The 22,289-nt window shown below is 31.9% G+C and overlaps 1 protein-coding gene across 1 annotated transcript in view; it reads left to right on the top strand.

Annotated features, from left to right (window-relative positions):
- The first annotated feature begins 1,105 nt into the window (after nucleotides 1–1,105).
- Nucleotides 1,106–22,289, top strand: part of LOC110026534 (WD repeat domain-containing protein 83-like) — a 26,823-nt gene continuing 5,639 nt past the window's right edge. The window contains exons 1-2 of the mRNA XM_020727503.1: nucleotides 1,106–1,219; nucleotides 1,302–1,459. Of these exons, the coding sequence (XP_020583162.1) occupies nucleotides 1,316–1,459 (144 nt within the window). The 5' untranslated portion in view covers nucleotides 1,106–1,219; nucleotides 1,302–1,315. The remainder of the gene's footprint in view (nucleotides 1,220–1,301; nucleotides 1,460–22,289) is intronic.

Raw genomic sequence — 22,289 nt, 5'->3', positions numbered from 1 at the left:
GAGAGAAAGCATTACCCACCATCGGCTTGGTGGGGACTTCTTCTCTGACCTCCTGATGTCTGGCGATTGGTGTGGATCCTGCTTTCTTGGTGTGCGGGAGCCTTCTTAACATTCAGTCGGTAAGTCACCAACTTGTCCTCTGGCACTGTCGGGTTGAGGGGGGCTATTTTGGGGCGAGCTCCTCGAGATTCTCCCTCCAAGGGTGGTAGTTGGACATTCGTTTAGGTTAAGGCCACTTGGAGAGCCTTGAATCAGTCCATAATCATTGCAGCACCTAGAGCTCTTCTTGTATATCCTGACGCACCCTTTCTTTGTTGAATTCCATATGTGTTGTGTCTCTTCACGAGGATTCTCCTTCGTAGTTGACTCAGCTTCTCATCTGGGGCATGTCCACGCTCACTGTATCACATTTTAGGATGTTGGAACCTAAATTGTTCTTTGTGAAAACACGCATCGAGAGTTAGAGTCGGGAGAAGGAGGATGAGAAAGAGCAATTCAGAAAGTCCCTATCGAGTATTTGGGAGAGGTCCTTTTATTTGCCTCTCTGTCTTCTACTTATAACGACGTATTTATACATTTATAGAAATGAGAGAACAGTTAGGGAAACAATTTTTAACACAATTTAATCATAATGATTTACTACAAATTCTGTATTACAATTTAAATTCAAACATGACGGTAACCATCTGGACGACATACTTGAGTTCGATCTGAAGGTCGAGGTGACCAACTAAGTGGAGATTAGGCCTACCGAAGTAAAAATGCTGTTGCGATCGGACTCACCTCGTGAAAAGTTTAAGATGGTCCAAGACTATAGGCATGGTCTGTTGACTGAGTCCCTCATCATAATGTGTCGGTCAACTCCGACTGAGCTATCGGTCGTTCGATCATCGACTATGATCATTTTCTGATACCTAGATTGTCTGGCCATCATACTAAGCCGCGTGATTGCTTTCGGGTTCATGCTGATGATTTTGTTGCAAAGACAAACTTTAAAAAAATTAAAATTGAATAACACTTGAAAACTCGCATAAGCTGAAGCCCAACATGAAAAATATATAATTAGATTAAACCATGCTGATATAAAAGGCTCGACTCGCGCTGGATTACAGCCCTAGGAAAACTACTGCCTCAGCTAGCTGTGGGAGACTGCACCCTCCGCCTTTGAAACCCACACCGTTACATCAATATCAAGACATACAAATCTCATGTCCGCGAGGTTGGTGACGTTCATGTCTCCTCGTAAGATACCCTCGAACTCCCACTTTTTAATTGTGTTTCATTTCTCATAATTATCTCAGATGTCGGCTCTGTGATGGCTAAACGTTGTTGCATTCATCGATTATTCACTGAAAGGGACAATGCCAAGCTTTGCTCGTGCGGTGGGGATCTACAGGTTTTTACCTTCGATGTTGTAACTGTGCTTGTAATGCGGAAATTCCGCGGACATGATAGTGAGGTTTGTTTTCACCGATGTGTTTTTGTTTAGTTTTTTTTTTATCCTTGAAATAAGAATTTTAATGGGAATTGGTTGATCCCTGCAATCTTCCATTTGCACTAAAGGTACTGAACTAACACACTGTTTGGAAGTTTAGGGTTTAGGGTTAGAAAATGTCAAAATAAACTTTTATTTTTTTTTTCTTAATTTTAATGCTTTTCTTCTAAGGAAGATTATAAACTTGGCCAAGTACTATTCTAAGCAAATGCGACAAAAATTGATTCACCGTGGCTTTTGACTAAATTAAGACACAGTAAACATACATAACATAGAAGCATAAGCCATAAATCAAACGAATGCAAGGATTTATCACATTATGAATCAAGGTTTTAGCATTTAGGGTTTGAGGAGATAAATGATTTAGGTTTATTCTTCGTGATTGAGAATTCTAATAGAGAAGAATGTGTCTCCTTTTTCTCTTTATTAGGAACTAAAAAAGAGTACACATGAGCTTAGAGCTTTGCTATTATTGTTAAAGCTCATGCAGATATTTGGTTTAGTCTCATTCTTGGGAAAAATTGTTTTGGTTTAGAAAATAATCAAAATTTGAAATGGGTAGCCCTTCTCTCCTATTTTCTTATGCTTATAAATCATATTTGACCAATGTCCACAAGTGTGGTAAGCCAATAAGCTCCACTTTGGCTTCACTTTGATCCACACCTCTGGATAAGTTATATTAGAGCTGAAGGTTGGCTGAGATTAAGTGGTACATATGATTTATGTCTCCATTTGGTTATTTGTATTGTCTATTCTGGCTGATCATTGTTTGATAGCATATGATATATGTGCTAGCTCCATATGGCTTAGTGAGATTTCGGTGCATGATGTTTGATGACATGAAAAGATTTTCATTTGAGGGTTCATGATGGGAAATTTTAATAGCTCTTATACGAGGAGAAGATTGTTAACTGTTAATAGTGTACTGACTTTAGTTTTATCGTAGATATTTGAAAAGTATATTAATATAGAAATATTAAGTGTTGTCCCTATTATCGTATAAGCTTAAGCTTTAAGGTTAAAAATATATTTTACTATTGGTGTGTTATGCCTATATTTTGCCCTAAGGTTGTTAAAGAGCTGAGCTTGAGTGAGCTCAATATTTGCTCCTTTCTACTTTAAAAAAAAATTAGCTTATGTTCAAAATGACTTGTAAATAGCATATTCATGTTTGAATCGATTCAAATTCATTTGTTCATTTGCGACTTATTTTTCAGCTAGAGTTTAGTTCGAATGGTTCAAAAAATAATAAATTTGTACAATATTTTTAAATACAAAAACAAAATCGATATAAAAATATTAAAATAACTATTAATTAATTAGTTGATTGATTGATTTGAGCCAAAATGAGCTCGAACATGATGGAGCAATCCAAGTTCTGTTCATATTCAACTCATTTAAAAATCGAGCTCAAAATAATTATTTGTGTTTGACTCGTTTACTTAAAGAATGAATTGAAGATGAACTACAAAGTGAGCCGAACTTGAGTTGTTCACGGAACAATGTGCTTTTTTGACCGCCTTATTTGTTTTTGTTTTGATACACTAATAAATTGAATCATAGTTGAAAGGTCGATTCGGGTGGCTTATTGATTTATCTCTCCTATAAATTGTTGATTTCTTTTATCTTTTTGAACTATGTTGAATAGTAGGGAAATTCTACATTGACTTCATATAGTCAAGTGAGATATTGGTACATATAACTTAAGGTTTTGAAAAATATATTTTTTCAAAAGGGAGTGGTGGGAAATTTATAGAGCTTTCACATATGGTGGGGAATGCAATGTAAAATTATTGAGTTTAGTATCATATTAAATGGATAGATATTATGGTGTGGAAATATTAAGTGGATGTCACTCTTATCCCATAAGCTTAAGATTTTAGGTCAAAAATAGGTTTTTAACATTGGCCTATCTGGCAAAGCCTCAATGCCTGTTTGATCCGTTATCCCTTACCGATTGTATCAGGGTTAAAGGCTTGATTGAGATCAAAGGATTGATACAGTTTGTGGCTCACATATGTTTTTAGTGCCTTTTATCACATTTGAGTAGGATTTAATTGTGGGCCACTACGACTCACATAATATTTTCATATGATTGAATCAAATATTATTGTAAAGCATTTGATGATATTAACAATATTTATGTTTGAGGACCAGTGATCATCTATGTGAAGAGCTCTCATGTATGGAACAAAGTGTTAAGACTTGTGATAGTATTGTGTTTAATCTAATATTCTCGTATTAGATTGATGAAAAGGTGAAGGAGATGAAATTAGATTTAGATATTAATTTCTACCATATAAAGCTATATGTTCAAAGCACACATAAGCCATGATTATATTGGACAACCAAGACTTATGACATAAGAGTAGAAATCAAAATTCAAAATATTGGCTATGCAAACTGTTTTATAACTTAACCAAACTGGATTCACTTAGCTATTATGCACTTTGAAATCTCTCTTGAGCTTGAGGGGTGATCATTTCCTTTAGATTTTTTTGGAGTTTAAGAACCAATTACTGAACAATATAGAGTTTTAAAAGTTAGTCTATTTCATTTTCATAGATATTTTACTTAAAAATGAATTTGAAGTATCTTGGGTTTATGATAGGTTCTAGCGATCTATATTTCCTGATTGTATAATCTTCCGCACTTACTTATATCTCAAGTACAATTCTCAATAACACTCTTGAATATGGACATCATATGCGCTTTGAAACAGTGATTGTAGAATTTGGCTTTATATTTAGGATATGATTATGAAATACATGGTCAACCGATTTAAGATCTCTAGGTTCCTATGTCTCAAGTCAATTTGGTGAATCTTACCCATTGTCAATAGAGGAATTTGGTGTTGTATTGTTCAGGGAGTCTAATTACCAACCATATATTCACTCATATCATGTATTTCGAGTAGATTGGGGTTTTGATTACACATAAGGATAGTTACTCTGTCTTAATGTGTTTTAATGTTCTAATCTTGATTCAAATCAATTCAAGGAGGCTAGTATTGCTATTAGTGGTTGAATGGTTTAAAGGTGTTTTTGAGTGATTGTTGGTGTTCATCATATTGGATTTGACTAAACTATATAGAGGTTGGTTTAGATGCTTTATGTGTTTATGATTTAGACATTCAAGATCACCAATGACATCTGTCATTATTAGAAAATGCATAGCATATCAATGATTTGATTTGAGGTGTTCCTTTCTTTAGGTATACTATTAAGGTTAGTATCTATATGGTAAAGAACATTTTCAAGTATCTTGGTAATTACTCGGATTAATAATTATAATTGCTTGGCTTCTTGGTTAGACTTTAGTTGAATTTAGGGAAAGTCATAATCACATATATATAATTTTTTTATTTGTCTTGTTTGGTAGTTATTTTGGTCACACAATGCGGAAGAGTTTAAATCTAGAAAAGGTGGGGCCTTCATTTTAAGGGAAGGCCCGCAAATTGATTTGGATGCCTTTGTGGGACTTATAGGATTTTGGTCTAAAATGGCATGAGAATAGTTTTGCATTTTTTTATTTGTTAGAGGTGACCTGATATTTGAAGTTTGTATATTTGATACAAATTTGATCAAACCATTTACACAGTTAGGGCTTCCATCGTTATAATAGATAAAGAAGGCTCTTAAGACTTAAGACCCATATATTTAGTTCAAATTCAACTTGGAGAATTTAGGACTTGGTAAAGTTAAAGGCTTATATCGTTGTTTTGGTAGCAGGGTGGAGCTATAAAAATTTTTTAGTGTGGGGCACAAACTAAATTTTTAATTCATAATAATTATTTTTTTCTGTAAAATAAAACAATACTTTAAATTTTTTTCTTAAATATAAAATTCGTTATGTAAAAAATCACTAAACTTTTATATTATACATATTTTAAAATGCATTCATGATAATTGTATACATGTTCTCATCAAAATAAACAATTTTTTGTTTAGATATCTCATCCAAATTTTAGCAAAAAAAAGTTTCAAAACTGTTATAATTTATTTTGACATAAATTAAAGAAAAATTAAACTTATATTAGAATAATATTTAAATAAATCTTAAAAAAATTATTCATTTTGATTAAAAATCCCTTACCTAAAATTTTAATAATAAATTATGTGTCGTAACACTACTGTTTAAATGCAAAAGTATTGCAACATAGCATACTAATATTTAAATGCTTAAACTTTAGTCTCACATTGGAAAAAAAACATACATTGTGGCTGTTTAAATATGAAGACATTGCACTATAACACATCTTGAATATAACATACATAAATTGGTTTTATTGTGTTGGGCTTTGATATCCATTTGCGAGAAATTTAAAATAAAATATTAATTTTTTGATAAGGATTATTTTGATTAGTTAAGATATAATAAATAATAATTTATTTCCGTGGGCTTCAAGCCTTATGAAACATAAAGTTTTGCAGCTGAATAAAGAATTTTAGGCCTTATATTTGTGTGTGTGTATATATATATATATCCCATGGGGGCACGAGCCTCCAATGCCCCCATAGCGGCTCAGCCCATGTTTGGTAGGGTTGACACTTGACAACTATGTATTTGATACAACATTTGATAAATTTAGGACTCTGTTTAGTTGGGGCTTACATTCCTATATTTGGTTAGGATTAGATCTTTGTTTGGTAAGTTCAACTCAAAGAAATTTCCATTTTCTTTAAGCTTCTAGTTTCTTAAGGCTTGATGACTTTATCATTTTCATAACATAAATGCAACAACAAACCTTTATTCGTGTAAGTGGGGTCAACTACATGACTCCCTTTCTCTATTGTCTTATTGAGAGTCGTATTTTCATTTAATTCTAATAAATTAAGGTCATTTTGTATACAACATGTCTAAAATTTTTTAGGTATACTTCTACCTTTGTTAGTATGATTCAAATCTAAACCATCTACTCTTAACTTAATCATCAGATGGTCAACATTTAATGTAACCGAACCCAACTAAGACGACACTCTAATATTGTCTGCCACTAGAGTTATACCAATCATTTCATGGATACATTTGTTTCACATTTTGTCTCTAAGTGCAAGCCACATATCCACCTTAGCATTCCCATTTCAACAATACTTACTTTTATACTTCTCTTTTATAGGTCAACATTTTGCTCCATAAAACATTATAGGTCTCACCATCATCTTATAAAATTTTCCTTTAAGCATAAACGACATTTTTCTATCACACAATAGGCCTGATGCATTCCTCCACTTCAACCATCCAACTTGAATTCTACCATTAACATCCTCATATATATTATCATCACTTTGAATAATAGACCCGAGATATTAAAATGTTCACTTCTTTTAATGATTTGATCACTCAATGTCATAAATTTTCCGCTAAATCTACTACTACTAAAATTACATTCCATATCTAAAGCAAAAAGATATGGGCTTAAAGCTAATCCCTGATGTATTCCAACTGAGATAAGAAAATTCATGGTAAACCCTCCTTTTGTTTGAACACAAGTAAAAACTTAAGTATACATATCTTTAATGACTTGAATATAAGTCATATCAACAATTTTTTTTTTCTAGAACCTCTAAAGGACTTCTTTTGGAACCTTTTCTTAAGCATTTTCTAAATCAATAAAAATCATATGTAGATTCTTCATACTCTCTTTGTACTTCTCCATCAAACCTCTCAATAAATGTATATCTTCCATGGTAAACTTACCCAGCATAAATCCAAACTAATTATGAGAAAATTTTGTATCATGTCTTAACCTATGTTCATTTGCTCTATTTCATAATTTAAATGTATGATATATTAACTTAATTCTTATATAATTTGCACACTCGTGCATCCCCATTATTCTTAGAAATGGGTAATAAAATATTCTTCCACCACTTTTTAGGAATCTTTCGAGGTTTTAAAATAATATTAAAAGATTGAGTAAGCAAAAAATCTCAAATCTCCTAAATAAGATACCATCAAGTACTGATGATTTTCCACCTATGATTTTCTTTAAAGACTCGTCAACTTCTTTTTTATTAATGTGACTGTAAAACTAAAAAGTTTTGTTATTATTATTATTAATATTATTATTAAGAATATTAAGATCCTAAAGATTGATCATATTTTCAAATAAAATAAATAATATAAAAAATAAAAATACTACTAATCATAATGTTTGTATAAGGGCGTCACTACGGTTTTGACTTAATAGTCATACACTCACTTCAAAAAGACCAATAGAGAGAGATCAAGAGAGAGTAGGGGGTCGAGAGTGGGAAAGAAGGAAGAAGATAGAAGAGAGAAGAAGAAAGAAGTCACCGTTTGTGTGCATGGGTGGCTTCGACACTTGCGTAGTCGAAGGAGGTGACGTTTTGCCCTAATCAGAGGAAGGAGACAGAAGGAGGAGGCGGTGTCCAGTGCGAGCAAAGGAAGAAGAGCTCGAGCCCTAGCGGAGGAGACTATGCTCTGCATGGGTGTGTGTGAGGAAGGAGGAGGAAGAAGGGAAAGTTGGGCCTCACATGCATATAAAAGAGGAAGGAGGCGGCTTGCGCATGAGGGGCAGAGCCGAAACTCTAAGCATGTGGCTAAACAGAAAGGTGAGTTAAGGTTTTATTAGGTAATTTAATGAATTTTAAAATATGTATGTGTACTTAATTTATGTTAATAGTCAATTTTAATGAATTAGGGCTCATGATAAAGAAATTTCAACTTGGAGGGAGATCGATCCGAGAAACTAATAAGGTAATTGTTAATGTTATTATTGTTATTAGAATAAATGTTATTTTTACTTAAATTAATTTTATTAAATTTCATATAATTAGGAAGTGTGGAAGAAGTCTATTTATTTTCAAATTAGTAAAAGAATGATGATATGGTGGAGTGGAGGAATGAACTCTACAAAGGTTGCTTAAAGGTTAGGGTGAGTAATTATTTTTTATATGTATTAAATTGATGTTACATTTAATGAAGATTTTCATTTATGCTTCACATACCTGCTATTATAATCATATGCATCTTATAAGTTAAAAGAATCATTAAATGAATGCAATGAAAAAAGAAAATTGATTGTTTAATGGTTTTAGAAGAAAGTTATTTAAATGAAATGAAATGTGAAGGCTTAAATCATTCAAGATTACACCTAGATGGATGCAATGTACCTGTACATGAAAAAGAAAATGAAAATAGTAAAGGTGTACCTTCGGGTGCAAAATTTTGAGGGTACCAACAGGGACAATTTTGAGGGTACCAACAGGTATGACAGTAATCCTGATATGACTTCTTAAAGGCGCTAAAAAAATAAATGCTTAAATTAAAAGGGAATGGTTAATTTAAAAATAAAATTTTATAGTATGATTTATCAATAAATTGTATTTTCTTGCAACATTCATATATAGCATTTGCATTTTAATTTAATGCATAAAAAGATTGCAATTGTTCACTAAGTAGTGTAACTTAGAGCTCGTTTGGGAGCATTTTTGCTCTGCTTTTCGTTTTGAAAACCATCCGGTTGGCCTTTTGGGAGCCCTCTTTTCCGTTGCCTTTTGTCTTTGCATGTTGTATGAACAAAAAAAATCACGAATGACCCGAGCTGCCTCCGTTTCACGGTATGCGGTTTGGGCATGAAATTACTAACCTACCCCACTTAAGTTTGCTAAAGGACATCCTATTTTCCTCAATAATACCCCTGGCCCCCTCTCCCTCCATTCGACTTGTTTGAGGGCATATTTGTGATTCTTATTCCCTTCTCCCCTCGGTTCGTCTTTGCTGATGTCGCATCTCTCTGTATGTATTGTTCAGCTTCCATTCTTTCTCGGTTATGCTCTGTGATGGTGGTTTAATACTGTGCGTTTTACGTATGTCCTTCCTCTATTATGCTTCTTGATTTTCCTTCTCTTGGTGGTTTGGTGTTTTTTGTTTGAGATTGTACATGTTGGCGCCAATATGACTTCTCTCGGTGGTTTTGGTGCTTGGTGTTTGAGATTGTAAATGATGGTGCTACTTTTTGTTTGAGATGGTTTGGTGGTTTGGTGCCTAAGGTGACATGTTGTCTGTTCTGTGATTTGATGGTATCTTGCTTTCTATTTTACCTTTTTTTCGCCCTGTTAAGCTTTTTGGTTTTCCTCTATGTTGGTTGTTTGGTGCTGATGGGGCTTCCATGTTGGTGTTTTCTTCCATGTAATGAATTTCTTTTTGGGGCATTTACATGCATACTATGCAACTCTTATGTATTTACATGTGTGATGTGCATGTGATGAATTTATTTTTACGTTGGTGGTTTGATGCTTGAGGTGGTGCTGTGCTAGAAGCAGTGCCGATGGGGCTTCCCTGTTACGTTGAGTTGGTGTTGATGAGGCTTCACTGCTATGTGGAGGTGGTGCCGATGGGGCTTCCTTGTTGGAAGTTTTCCTTCATTTGTGATGTGCATGTGATGAATATCTTTTTGAGGAATTTACATACATACCACTCAATTCTTACGTATTTACATATCAAACAACTAAACATTCACAGTTTTTTTAAAAGGTGAAACATATCTTGTCATGCATTGGATAACAACAGTGTTATAAGTGTAAAGGTCAAATTTTGGGTGTTAGGTACATAAACTTATAAAAATTGTGTAGCATGTATGCAACTCTCTCTTTTCTCTTCTATATTTTTTTTTATAAAATAATCCAATTGGAATCTAGTTAACCAACCTTTTGAGAGAACTGATATAAGATCCTCAACTTGTATATTGGACATGTTTCATGATGAACTCTAGCTTTCACTTTATTAGTCTCAAGTTCAAATATTTGAGCAATTTCTCAATCAATCTTCTCAAATACAAGTATATCACACTCTTGTTGTTTGATTTATGAAGTGCTGTTTAGAGGGGAATTTACATGCACATCACACAATTCTTATTTATGTGTTGTTGACGATTTGAGTGTTGATCTCTCTTGCCTATTGGCTGTGGGTGTGACTGTGTTTTGGTTGTCTTTGTTGGTTGTTGATTATGTATATGGTTATAATTTTGCAATGTTGGCTGTTGGAAGGGGTTGACTGTGATTTATGTTGTGACGTTCTTTGATTGTTTTGAAGTGTGTATTTTTTACGCCTTGGGTTTTTGTAATTTTATGTAGTGCAATGATGAAAAGAAACATAAAGAGCTCAATCAATCCCCCATTGTCATTTATAAAATTTTCCCTGCCTATTTTTCACAGATATCACTTGGTCGTAGATCACACATGCTACTATTAGATATTACTTGATCTTAGATCACAAATGCCACTTTTTTACTACAGATAATTACAGATAATACTTGGTCTTATATCACACATGCCACTGTTAGGTACGACCTGGTCTTAGATCACAAATGCACTTTTTGCCACAAATACTACCTGATCTTAGAGCACACATGCTACTTTTAGATACTATATGGTATTAAATCATACATGCCACTTTATGCCATAGATACAAACTGGTTTTAGATCACACATACTATTGTTATTCACAGATACCACATGGTCTTAAATCAAACATACCACTGTAATCACAGATACTACCTAGTCTTAGATCACACATGCCACTGTTAATCACAGATACTATGTGATCTTATATCTTGTATGATATAATTGGTGATCCTGAATGAAACCTTCTTTAATAAATTAATCTCATTGAAATCTAATTCGAATACCTTATTTTTTTTACCAAATTTTGTTTTAGTTTTTATACTTATTTTTTAATTGTTAAATAATATTTCTTTGTCCAAATGTTTTAATTGCATGATACATCAGATAGGTAAACAAAATGAATTTGTGATATCAGCCATTTGGGATAAGGATACAAAGATCATATTCTATGATTTTTATTTGAGAGAGATTGAAATTGGTAATGGACAAACCACACACTTCAACAAGGAAAACTAGCAAAACATCACAAAAAAATTTCATGAAAAAACAGAAAGATTATGTGACAAAATTCAGTTGAAAAACAAATGAGATCACCTGAAAAAAATTGGAAGATGCTGAAGAGAGGGGCAACTGGACTAGGCCGGGACCATGTTCAGAAAATAGTGGATGCACCATAAGAGTGGTGAAGAGAAAAAAATTTAGCAAGTTTAACATATTTTATTGAACTGTGATTTTATTGAAATGTGATTTCATTAAATTGCAAACTTATCAATTGTAGATATTACCCAATGCAAAAAAAATTTAGACATACTAGAGCTAAAGGAGAAGCTCGACACTATGCTCTTGGTGTTGTGGCTATAGACACCTATATCTGAGCTACATGACAATACCCCACCAAAAATTTAGATGAGTCCAAATATGCTCATTCCAATGAAGTTTAAAGGAAGCACTAGAGGAGAGTGAGCAAAGAGATACAAGCTATTCGAAGCGCCCTGCAACCTCCACTTGATTGTATGAACTTGAAGGTGAACTTCACTATAGGCTTGCTGGTTATTTTTTAAATTCTTATTATGTTCTTTTAATGCATGAAATAATTGTTCAAAACCGATGTATTGGAAAAATTTAGACTACTGATGCGTTTTCTATATTGCTAGACCTGTTTTTGTTTTTCTACTGAAATTATTTTGAAAACCACAGTTATTCGGATAAACTACGTATACAAGGGTAAATAATTTTTTTTCATGAGAAACAACTGCACCACATCAGATTACCCACCAGATTACCCACCAGATTACCCAAACAGTCTAGCTAATCCAACAACAACTTTCTGACAACATTTATGAAGTTGTTTCTTCAAAAAACAACAGCTACCCCAAACACATCCTTATTCTTGAAAATTAATTATTATTTTTAGAAAAATATTAGATTGATATAATTGACATATGAGATAAAATTTACAGAAAAAGGACTACTGTCAATATGTATTTTGTTGTGTTGTTGTTGTAATTATTGTATTGTTTACTTCTCAGTAGTGATGTTATTGTATTGGTTTGAGATTTTTTTAAATGTAGATTATGTTGTAATTTTAGATTATTTAAATTTTGTGTAATGTATTTTGTGATTTTTTAGTGTTTCTTTTATAAATTGAAGATCATCAAAATCTGTGTAAAGTGGATGATATGATAATACTGTCTGACAAAAATTCCTGACTTAAGTAATGCTAAGCTATCAAGTTGGATCGTCACAAAAGTGGCATCAGATAAATTAGATTTGAATCTTGTAAAAAAGAACCATTATGTTGATTAATTCAATTAATTAATAATTTTACTGAAAAGTTAAATTGTGTCTAATTATAATCTTTCTTATATTATTTCATAAATATGAAAAATCAAGAGGAAGAAACTATGGATGATTTGATAGAAATTGACGCAACTCCACAGATTGCAGTGAACACATACTTTTGTGAAGATAATGATTACAATAACTTTTGTAATTTAGAACTCTCAAACTAATATCCAGTAACTCAGATAAGAACTCTTAAACTCAAGCCAGTTCTAGCGGGAGAGGCCCAATGAACAAATATTTAAAGTTATTTCAGGATATGATGCTACATCTCTTTTTAGGAGGAGGAAGTCCAACGAATGCTAAAAATTAGCTGCTGAGAGTGGAGAAAAAAATAGATAATTTATCTTTTCTTCTAGAGAGAAGGGTTACATTGGTTAATTTTTTTTATAAAGGGAGAAGCGGAGAGATGGTGGCGAGGATAGTTGCTAGTGAAATTTAATAGGTAGAGTCAGCCACTTGGTTTAGTGGGTTGACTTTGCGGTAACTTTTAGAGACTGATTCGTACCACAATTAGTCAAAAGATAGATGCAAGACTAATTTATCCAGTTGGTACAGAGTGATGGCTCGATTGTACTGGGCTGAAGGATATGACTAGACAAAGACTGTTGCCTCGTGGGATTGATGATTATTCTATTTTGGTGGAAAAGGTTAGGAGGATTGAGCTGGCTTTAGAAGCTACACTTAGGAGGAAGAACTTTCAGATGAGAAATTCAGAGATTCAGGGTTTCACTGGACTATGAGGGTAGTAATCCTTCCAGTCAAAAAGTACTAGCGCTAAGAAGGCCACATCCAGTAGTGTTAGCAGCTAGACTGAAGCCAAAAAGTTTGACAAGTGTGAGAGGTCTCACAAGGGTGAATGTCTTTTGGATCCAACACTTGTTTTTGTGCCACCAACCATGAAATATAAGGAATTTTCGTAGATTAGGGCAGAGGGCTCCAACATATTCTAGGGGCAATGTTGCACCACCTCTGGGGAGCTTTGGTTGGTCGATGATGACCCGACCCGCAATTATGTGTACTTTTAATCTTAAAAATTTTGTCAAAAAATATGTCTCAAATTATATCTAACGGCTAGTGTGAACAAATGTAATGATTTATGAATTATATAATAATTTTTCACCCTTTAGGTACTACGCAAGTAAACGTATCTTTTCAAGTAATATTGAATTTTTCTTTAAAACCCAGTATCGATCCTACGAGAAAAGCGGTAACTCTTAAAATCAACTTACAGAATTTCTAATTAAATTGCAAATTAAACAAATAAGAGGTCTAGAATGATATGGTTACTAAAAATTACTATTAAATAGTTAAAAAGAAAGTAACAACTAAATACAACAACTTAATAAAATATAACAGCGAGTTTATATAACAGCGAGTTTGGATCCCTTTGCTACGAGATTTTAACCATGTAGGATTCAAGTGATTTAAGACAAAATTGATGTATTGTGACAAATAGAAGCATACAAAATTGATTTGATGTATTGTGACAAATAGAAGCATACATTATTCTTTACCCCCTCTCGGTGCTAGCAAAAAATATTGGCTAACTTAAGGTCGATTCCTTAACATTTTGATTCTGCATCAGAACTTTCTAGCCTCTCACCTTTAGATGCCCCTAAGCTTATGCCACTATGATGGTCGAATCCGAGCGTCAGTGTACTAAACCTTAAGCCAAATTGATATTAATCTAGCCTGTTACTCTACGAATCAATTCTACGCCTATCAAAACTTATCTCCCTATTTATTTGCACTCTCATTAGATGATCGCCATGACACTGCCTAGAATAAAGTGTTATATTCAATAGTTTGGTAAAATCATAGCCCTCTTAGGTCATTATATTTCTCAACAAATTTTAATCTCACAGGTGGCCAATTTGCAAGTAAATAAAGATTCGGTGAAAACACCATCACAATTTTTATTAAGTTGTTGTATTTAGTCGATCCACTTGTTGGTGCTATACATAGTCACTTTAGTATCTTGAAAACATAGTATCTTGGAAACAAGTCAAACTATTGAATTGCAGTTTCAACTGCTAATCCGTATGCTTGTATTGGTGGAATAACTTTTCAAACTTTATATGCAGAAGAGAAATCTCACCTTCAATCTTCTCAAGTTTGTCCATGAGTTGCTCTAGACTTATTGCAAGATATCCATTGAAGTAGGTTTGAGCATCCTTATGCACCAACTTCTTATCTTCAAATCTCTCATTGTCATTACTCTCCATGATCTCTCTATAGTAATGAAATTCTCACTCTCAAATTTCTTTAAAATACTTAGGAATGTCATAGGGATACTTCAAATATCATCCTACGCAGTTTTATATAGAGGAAGAAGAAAGAAAACAAAATTTTTAGCGGTTCAAAGTAATTATTCGAACTGTGGCGCTATAACACCAAATCTGGCGCTATAGCGCCAAACCAATATATTCAATTCTCAATTTTTTTTCTCCCACACTTCAAATCCTTTAATATAATAATGTTTTGTGCCAACAAAATTATATAAGAATCACAATCACTATATAAAACTCATCACAACAGCAATTCAAATCTAAATCACACCGATAACTATGAGTTGTCTCACATAAAGCGTTTGGTTTAACGTCTTCAGTCCGATATAATCAATGTTTTAATCAGGTTTGACTCAACATTAGGATCTCTTCAAATGCATGACCCTCTCTACTTATGTAAGTTTTTAATCTATGTTCATTTACCTTGATTACTCACCCAGTTTTTGATTACTCGCCCAGTTTTTTGGACCTTCGATATCAACAGTTCTATATGGATATGCTCTTACCACAATAAATGGTTCTGACCACCTGATTTAAGTTTTCCTGGAAATAATCTTAATCTTGAATTATAAAATAACACTTCTTGCCTAGGCTTAAAATGTTTTTTCAGAATTTTCTGATCATGCCTAAACTTCATTTTCTCCTTATAAATTTTGGCATTCTCATAAGCTTCATTTCTCAGTTCATCAAGCTCATTTAATTGCAGTAATCTCTTTTCTCCAGCATCTTTCAAATTATAATTAAACTTTTTAATTGCCCAATAAGCTTTATGTTCTAACTCAACTGACAAGTGACATGATTTTCCATATATGAGCCTATATACTGTAATTCTTATATGTGTTTTATAAGCAGTCATATAGGACTATAAAACATTGTTAAGTCTAGCAGACCAATAAGTCATTTTAGGATTTACCATTTTTTCTAGTATTCTTTAATTTCTAGATTTTATACTTATGTTAAACAACTGATTTGAGGATGATAAACTGTGGCAATACGATGTTTAATCCCAAATTTTTTAGTTAATGGTTCAATCATTCTATTACTGAAATGACTTCCCCCATCTGTAATGATAACTCGTGGCATTCCAAATCTTGTGAAAATATTCTTTCTTAATCTTTGTGAAAATATTCTTTCTTAAAAATTTTTCTTTACTTTTAGCACCATAGAGAGATAAAACAACTGCTTCAGTCCATTTAGAAACATAATCCACAACTATTAAAATATAAATCTTTTCAAAATATGGTATAAATGGTCCCATAATATCTAATCCCCAAACATCAAAGATTTCAATTTCAAGATTAAAATTTAGGGGCATTTCATCTCGGGGCATTTCATCTCTTCTATTTAGGGGCATTTCATCTCTTCTAGAAATATTGTCTGCTCTCTGACATCGATTACATATTTTAATATAGTTATTAATATCCTTAAATAAAGTAGGTCAATAAAATCCAGATTGTAAAATCTTAAATGCAGTTTTTTCCACTCCAAAATGTCCCCAAAATCTAATTTATGACATTTTTTTTATTTTCTTGAGTTTCTCTAATGGTACACATCTTCGAATAATTAAGTCCTTATATTGTTTATATAAATAAGGGTCATCTTAAAGGTAAAATTTTGAATTATGAATAAACTTTTAATTTGATGGATATCTAATCCGTAAGGTAAAATATTACTAACCAAGTAGTTCACTATATCAACATACCACAGAATTTGTCATTCATTAATCTCATATAATTGTTCATCAGAAAAGTTCTCCTTAATTTTATTATTTAAATCTTTTCTATTTTCTTATTCAAGCCTTGATAGATGATCAACTATTTGATTATCAGTATCCTTTCTATCCAGAACTTGAAGATCAAATTCTTGCATTAGAATAACCCATCTAATTAATCGTTGTTTTGCATCATTTTTCATCATTAAATACTTTATAGCAGAATGATCAGTATGCACAATACATTTGATTCCATTAAGATAAGATCTAAATTTATCAGCTTATCACAAAATTTATCATTTATTAATCTCTTATAATTGTTCATCAGAAAAGTTATCATTAATTTTATTATTTAAATTTTTTTCATTTTCCTGTTTAAGCCTCGATAGATGATCAACTATTTGATTATCAGTACCCTTCCTATCCAGAACTTGAAAATCAAATTCTTGCATTAGAATAATCCATCTAATTAATCGTTGTTTTGCATCATTTTTCCTCATTAAATACTTTATAGCAGAACGATCAGTATGCACAATACATTTGATTCTATTAAGATAAGATCTGAATTTATCAAAAGCAAGCGCTATAGCTAATAATTCCTTTTCAGTGGTAGTATAATTAATTTGAGCCTCATTAAGGGCTTTACTAGCATGGTATATCATCTTGAACGTTTTGTCATATCTCTATCCTAAAACAATCTCTATAGCATAGTTACTAGCATCACACATTAATTCAAAATATTTTGTCCAATCAGGTGGCATCATTTTCTAAAAGTTGACATAAAGGCTTGGAATTTTTTTAAAAATCTTTAATATAACGATTGTAGAAACCAACATGTCATAGAAAACTTCTTATTCTCTTCACACTTGTAGAAGGTGGCAATTCGACAATAACTTGAATTTTCGCTGGATCAACTTCCATGTCTTTTTCAGAAATTTTATGCCCTAACACTATTCCTCCTGCAACCATAAATTGATATTTTTTTCAGTTGAGAATAAAGTTTGTTTCTTTACAGCGTTTTAAAACTCTTGCTAAATGATCTAAACATAAATTGAAAAAAGTCCCAAAAACTGAGAAATCATCCATAAAAATTTTCAATTCATTTTTTTAATTAAATCACAGAAAATTAACATCATACATCTTTGAAAAGTTGTAGGGGCATTACATAATCCAAATGACATTCTTATAAAAGCAAAAATTTAATAAGGACTTGTAGAAATTGTTTTCTCTTGATTCTTAGGAGCAATAATTATTTTGTGGTATCCAGAATATCCATTCAAAAAGCAAAAATAATGGTCTCCTTTTAGTTTATCCAACATTTGGTCCAGAAAATATAAAGGAAAATGGTCTTTTCTAGTGGCGGTATTTAATTTTATATAATCAATATAGATTTGTCATCCAGTAACTTGCCTTGTCGGAATTAATTCATTCCTTTCATTTTCAACCACAGTCACTCCTCCTTTCTTAGGAGCACAATGAATATGACTAACTCAAGAACTATCTGAAATTGGATAAATAATCCCAGCATTCAACCACTTTAAAATTTTTTTCTTAACTACTTTCTTCATTATAGGCAATGTCCTTTGAGGATCAGCCTTAGGCTTATGGTTATCTTCTTTCAGAATTTGGTGCATACAGATTGAAGGACTGACTCATTTAATATCAGCTAATGTCCATCCAATGACTTTTTTATGATTTTTTAATATTTGCAATAAATTTTCTTCTTGTTTTGCAGTTAAATCTGAAGATATAATAATTGGTAATGTAGATGAGTTCCCCAAATATGCATACTTTAGATAAGTAGGTAAAACATTCATCTCAAGTTTGAAAGGTTTTTCAATAGATGGAATCAAATGTATATTATTTTCAGTAGATCTAAAATTTCATCTTTCTCCTGAACATTATTTAAATTCTCAGTAATTATCTCATTTGATTCATCTTTAAAATCTCTTTCAGTCTCAGCTTCTTGTTCTTTCTCTTTTGAAATGACTTCATCTTTTTGATTCAATATGACTTCATATCTGTTATGAAGACGATTAACAATTATATCATCAATGATATCCATTCTATAACATTTTCCATCAAGATGCTGCATTGTTTTGAGCACATTAAATGTAAGTACCTGATCATTCACTTTCATGGTTATTTCTTTTTTTTGCACATCTATCAAGGCTCGCTTGGTAGCAAGAAATGGTCTTCCCAAAATAATAGGAATTTCTTTATTTTTTTTATATCTAATACCATAAATTCAACAGGGAAGATAAATTTATCCACTTTAACCAAAATAATATGAATTTCTTGATAGCTTGATCCGCTAATTGTAAGGTTACAGTAGTGGGAGAAATATCTCTGAAACTTTACCTTTTGAATATAGATAGTGACATAAGGTTAATGCTTGCTCGTAAATCACATAAAGTTTTTCCTTTTTCCACAATTTTTTTCTCCCACAATTTTTTTCTCCAATTGCACAAGGTATGGTAAAGCTACCCGAATCTTTGAGCTTTCAAGGAAGTTTTTTCTGAATTATTGCACTACATTCTTCACTAAGTGCAACAGTCTCATTATCTACAAACTTTCTTTTTTTATTTAAAACTTTTTCATAAATTTGACATAACTTGACATTTGTTCCAAATCTTCAACAAAAAAAGATATTAATTGTAAGATTCTTGAATATTTCAAAAAAAATTGAAAATTGTTGATCCAATATTTGTTGTTTGAGTTTTTAAGGAAAGGGCGGTGGGGGTCTTTCTAAATTAATCTTTAGTTGGAGAGTTAGGTGTTTTTGCTTCCTTAGGAATAATTTCTTCAGCTCTCTCAGTTTTTTCAACTTCTCTGTCAACTTCAATCTCTTTTTGAACTCCAACATTTAATTCATTTCCACTCCTTAGTTGGACCGCTTTAACTTGCTTTGGCTCTTTACTCCTATCTTTAAAATTGATCTCTACATTTCTAGGAAGTGTTTCTTGAGGCCTATTGTTAAGTGTGTTAGCAATTTGTCTCAGTTGATTCTCCATGTTTCGAATAACAACACTTTGAATTAGTAATTGATTTTTATAAATGATTAGCAATTTACAACACCACTTCTTCTATAAGCAACTTCTTTTCCTTTACTTGTTGATTAAATCCAGGAGTATAAGTAGGTCTAAAGTTAGCATTACCCTGATTGTTCCAATTTCCCAATGCGTTTACTTGAGCATTACCCCATTGTTGACTTCCACTACTAAGATTGTTTTTCCAATTAAAGTTAGAATGATTTTTCCAAACTGGGTTGTAATAAATGTAATATGGGTTATTGGGTATGTTGATAGCTTTTATAGTTTCCAATGAAGTATGATAATCAATCATTTGTCCTAATGAAGTTTCTTCAACCATTTGGGGTGTCGGAGAAAAATTCATTGCAATTTGATCATTCCAATTTGGTCTATCTTCTTAGACAATGCAGCAACTTGACATGCAATCATTGAAATAGCATTGTTATCATGAATACTGACTACTTTCTTAAAATTTTTCTATCAGAAGACCACTGAAAATTATTTGTAGTCATTTCTTCAATTAATAAATAAGCTTTATCAAAGGGTTTAGAAATTAATGAACGCCCAACATTAACATTTATAATAGATATAACGGGATTCTACTAGCCCATTATAGAAGTTTGAATGATTAACCAGTGTGTTAAAACATGATGTGGACACTTTCTAAGGAGTTCCTTAAATCTTTCTCAAACTTCATATATAGACTCTCCTTCATACTGAGTAAAATAAGTAATATCATTTCTAAACTTAGCAGTTTTTCAAGGTGGAAAATACTTAGCCAAAAAATTTTGAGTTAAATCTCCTAAAGTTCTAATAGATCTATGTGCTAACGAATTTAACCACATTTTAGTTTTATCCCTTAATTAAAAAGGAAAAAACCTAAGTCTAACGGCATCATTTGATACGCCATTATATTTAAATATAACACATAGTTTTAAAAAGCTAGCTAAATGTAAATTGGGATCCTCAGATGGTCTTCTTTCAAATTAATTATTTTATACTATTTGTATAATAGAAGGTTTAAGTTCAAATGAGTTAGTTTCCACAACAGGAGTTTGAATGCCTAAATGAATTTTATCTACTGTAGGGTTCGCATAATCCTTTAAAGGTATTTGAAATTTATGATGTTCATTTTCAATAGTTTCAATTTCTTTATTATTTTATGATGTGTTAGTCATTTCTTGAGAATTATGAAGTTTTCCTTATTTTCAAATTTTTTTCTAATAGTTCCTTTAAATTCAGAATTGTAAGGCACTAAATTTTTAGATCCAGAACTACGCATATACAATAAAAAAAAATTGCAGAAATAAAGTAGCACACCAAAGATGAAAATATATGTTTTTGAATTTTGAATTTTAAATTTTTTTCCTAATTTTTTCAATTTTTTTTTTAATTTTCTAATTTTTAAATTTACAATTCAAATAAAATTGTAAGTCAAAAGTTCAGTCTCAATCCTCGACAATGACACCAAAAACTTGACTTGACCTGCAATTACGTGTATTTTTAATCACCAAAATTTTGTAAAAAATGTCTCAAATTATTTCCAGCGGCTAGTATAAATGAATTTAATGATTTATGAATTATATAATAAATTTTCACACTATGAGTGCTACGCAAGTATACGTATCGTTTCAAGTAATATAAAATTTTCCTTAAAAATCCTAGATCAATCCCATGAGGAAAGCGATAGCTCTTAAAATCAACTTACAAAATTTCTATTTAAATTGCAAATTAAACAGATAAGACGATAAAGATGTTATGCTTACCAAAAATTACTACTAAATAGTTGAAACGAGTAACAATTAAATGAAACAACTTAATAAAATATAACAACAATTTTGGATATTAAGGAAAATCTTTTCCATTGCAAAGAGATTTTAACCTATGTATGATTCAAGTGATTTAAGACAAAATTTATGTATTGCGACAAATAGAAACATACCTTATTATTTACCCCCTTCCGGTGCTAGCAAAGAACATTGGCTAACTTAAGACCGATTCCTTAACATCAAGACTCTGCATGAGAACTATCTAATGTCTCACCTCTAGATGCCCCTAAGTCTATGCCCTATGATGGCCGAATCTCAGCGTAAGGGTATTAAACCTTAAGTCAAATTGATGAGAATCTAGTCTGTCACTCTAGAACTAACCAATTCTATGTCAATCAAAACATATCTCTATATTTATTTGCACTACCCCTTGGGTGATCGTCATGGCTCTACTTATAATGAAGTGTGACATTCACTAGTTGGGTGAAATTATAGCCCTCCTAAGTCATTATCTTTTTCAACGGATTTTAACCTCACAAGTGGTCAGTTTGTAAAATAAATGAAGATTTTGTGAAAATACCATCACAATTTTTAAGAGTGAAAAGAAATCTTGAAAAGAAATCTTTAAATCAAAAAGAAATCTTTAAATCATTCTCATTCCACAAGATTAAGTCCCATATCCAAGGGGAAAGAAAGGGAATTACTCAGAATTTATGGAGATTAAATAAAAATAAAACATTTTCATTGAAATTTAAGTCTTACAACAAAAACTTAAACA

This window comes from Phalaenopsis equestris, unplaced genomic scaffold (genome assembly GCF_001263595.1).
Source record: "Phalaenopsis equestris unplaced genomic scaffold, ASM126359v1 Scaffold000376, whole genome shotgun sequence".
NCBI lineage: Eukaryota > Viridiplantae > Streptophyta > Magnoliopsida > Asparagales > Orchidaceae > Phalaenopsis > Phalaenopsis equestris.
This window is presented reverse-complemented; position numbering and strand designations above follow the sequence as displayed.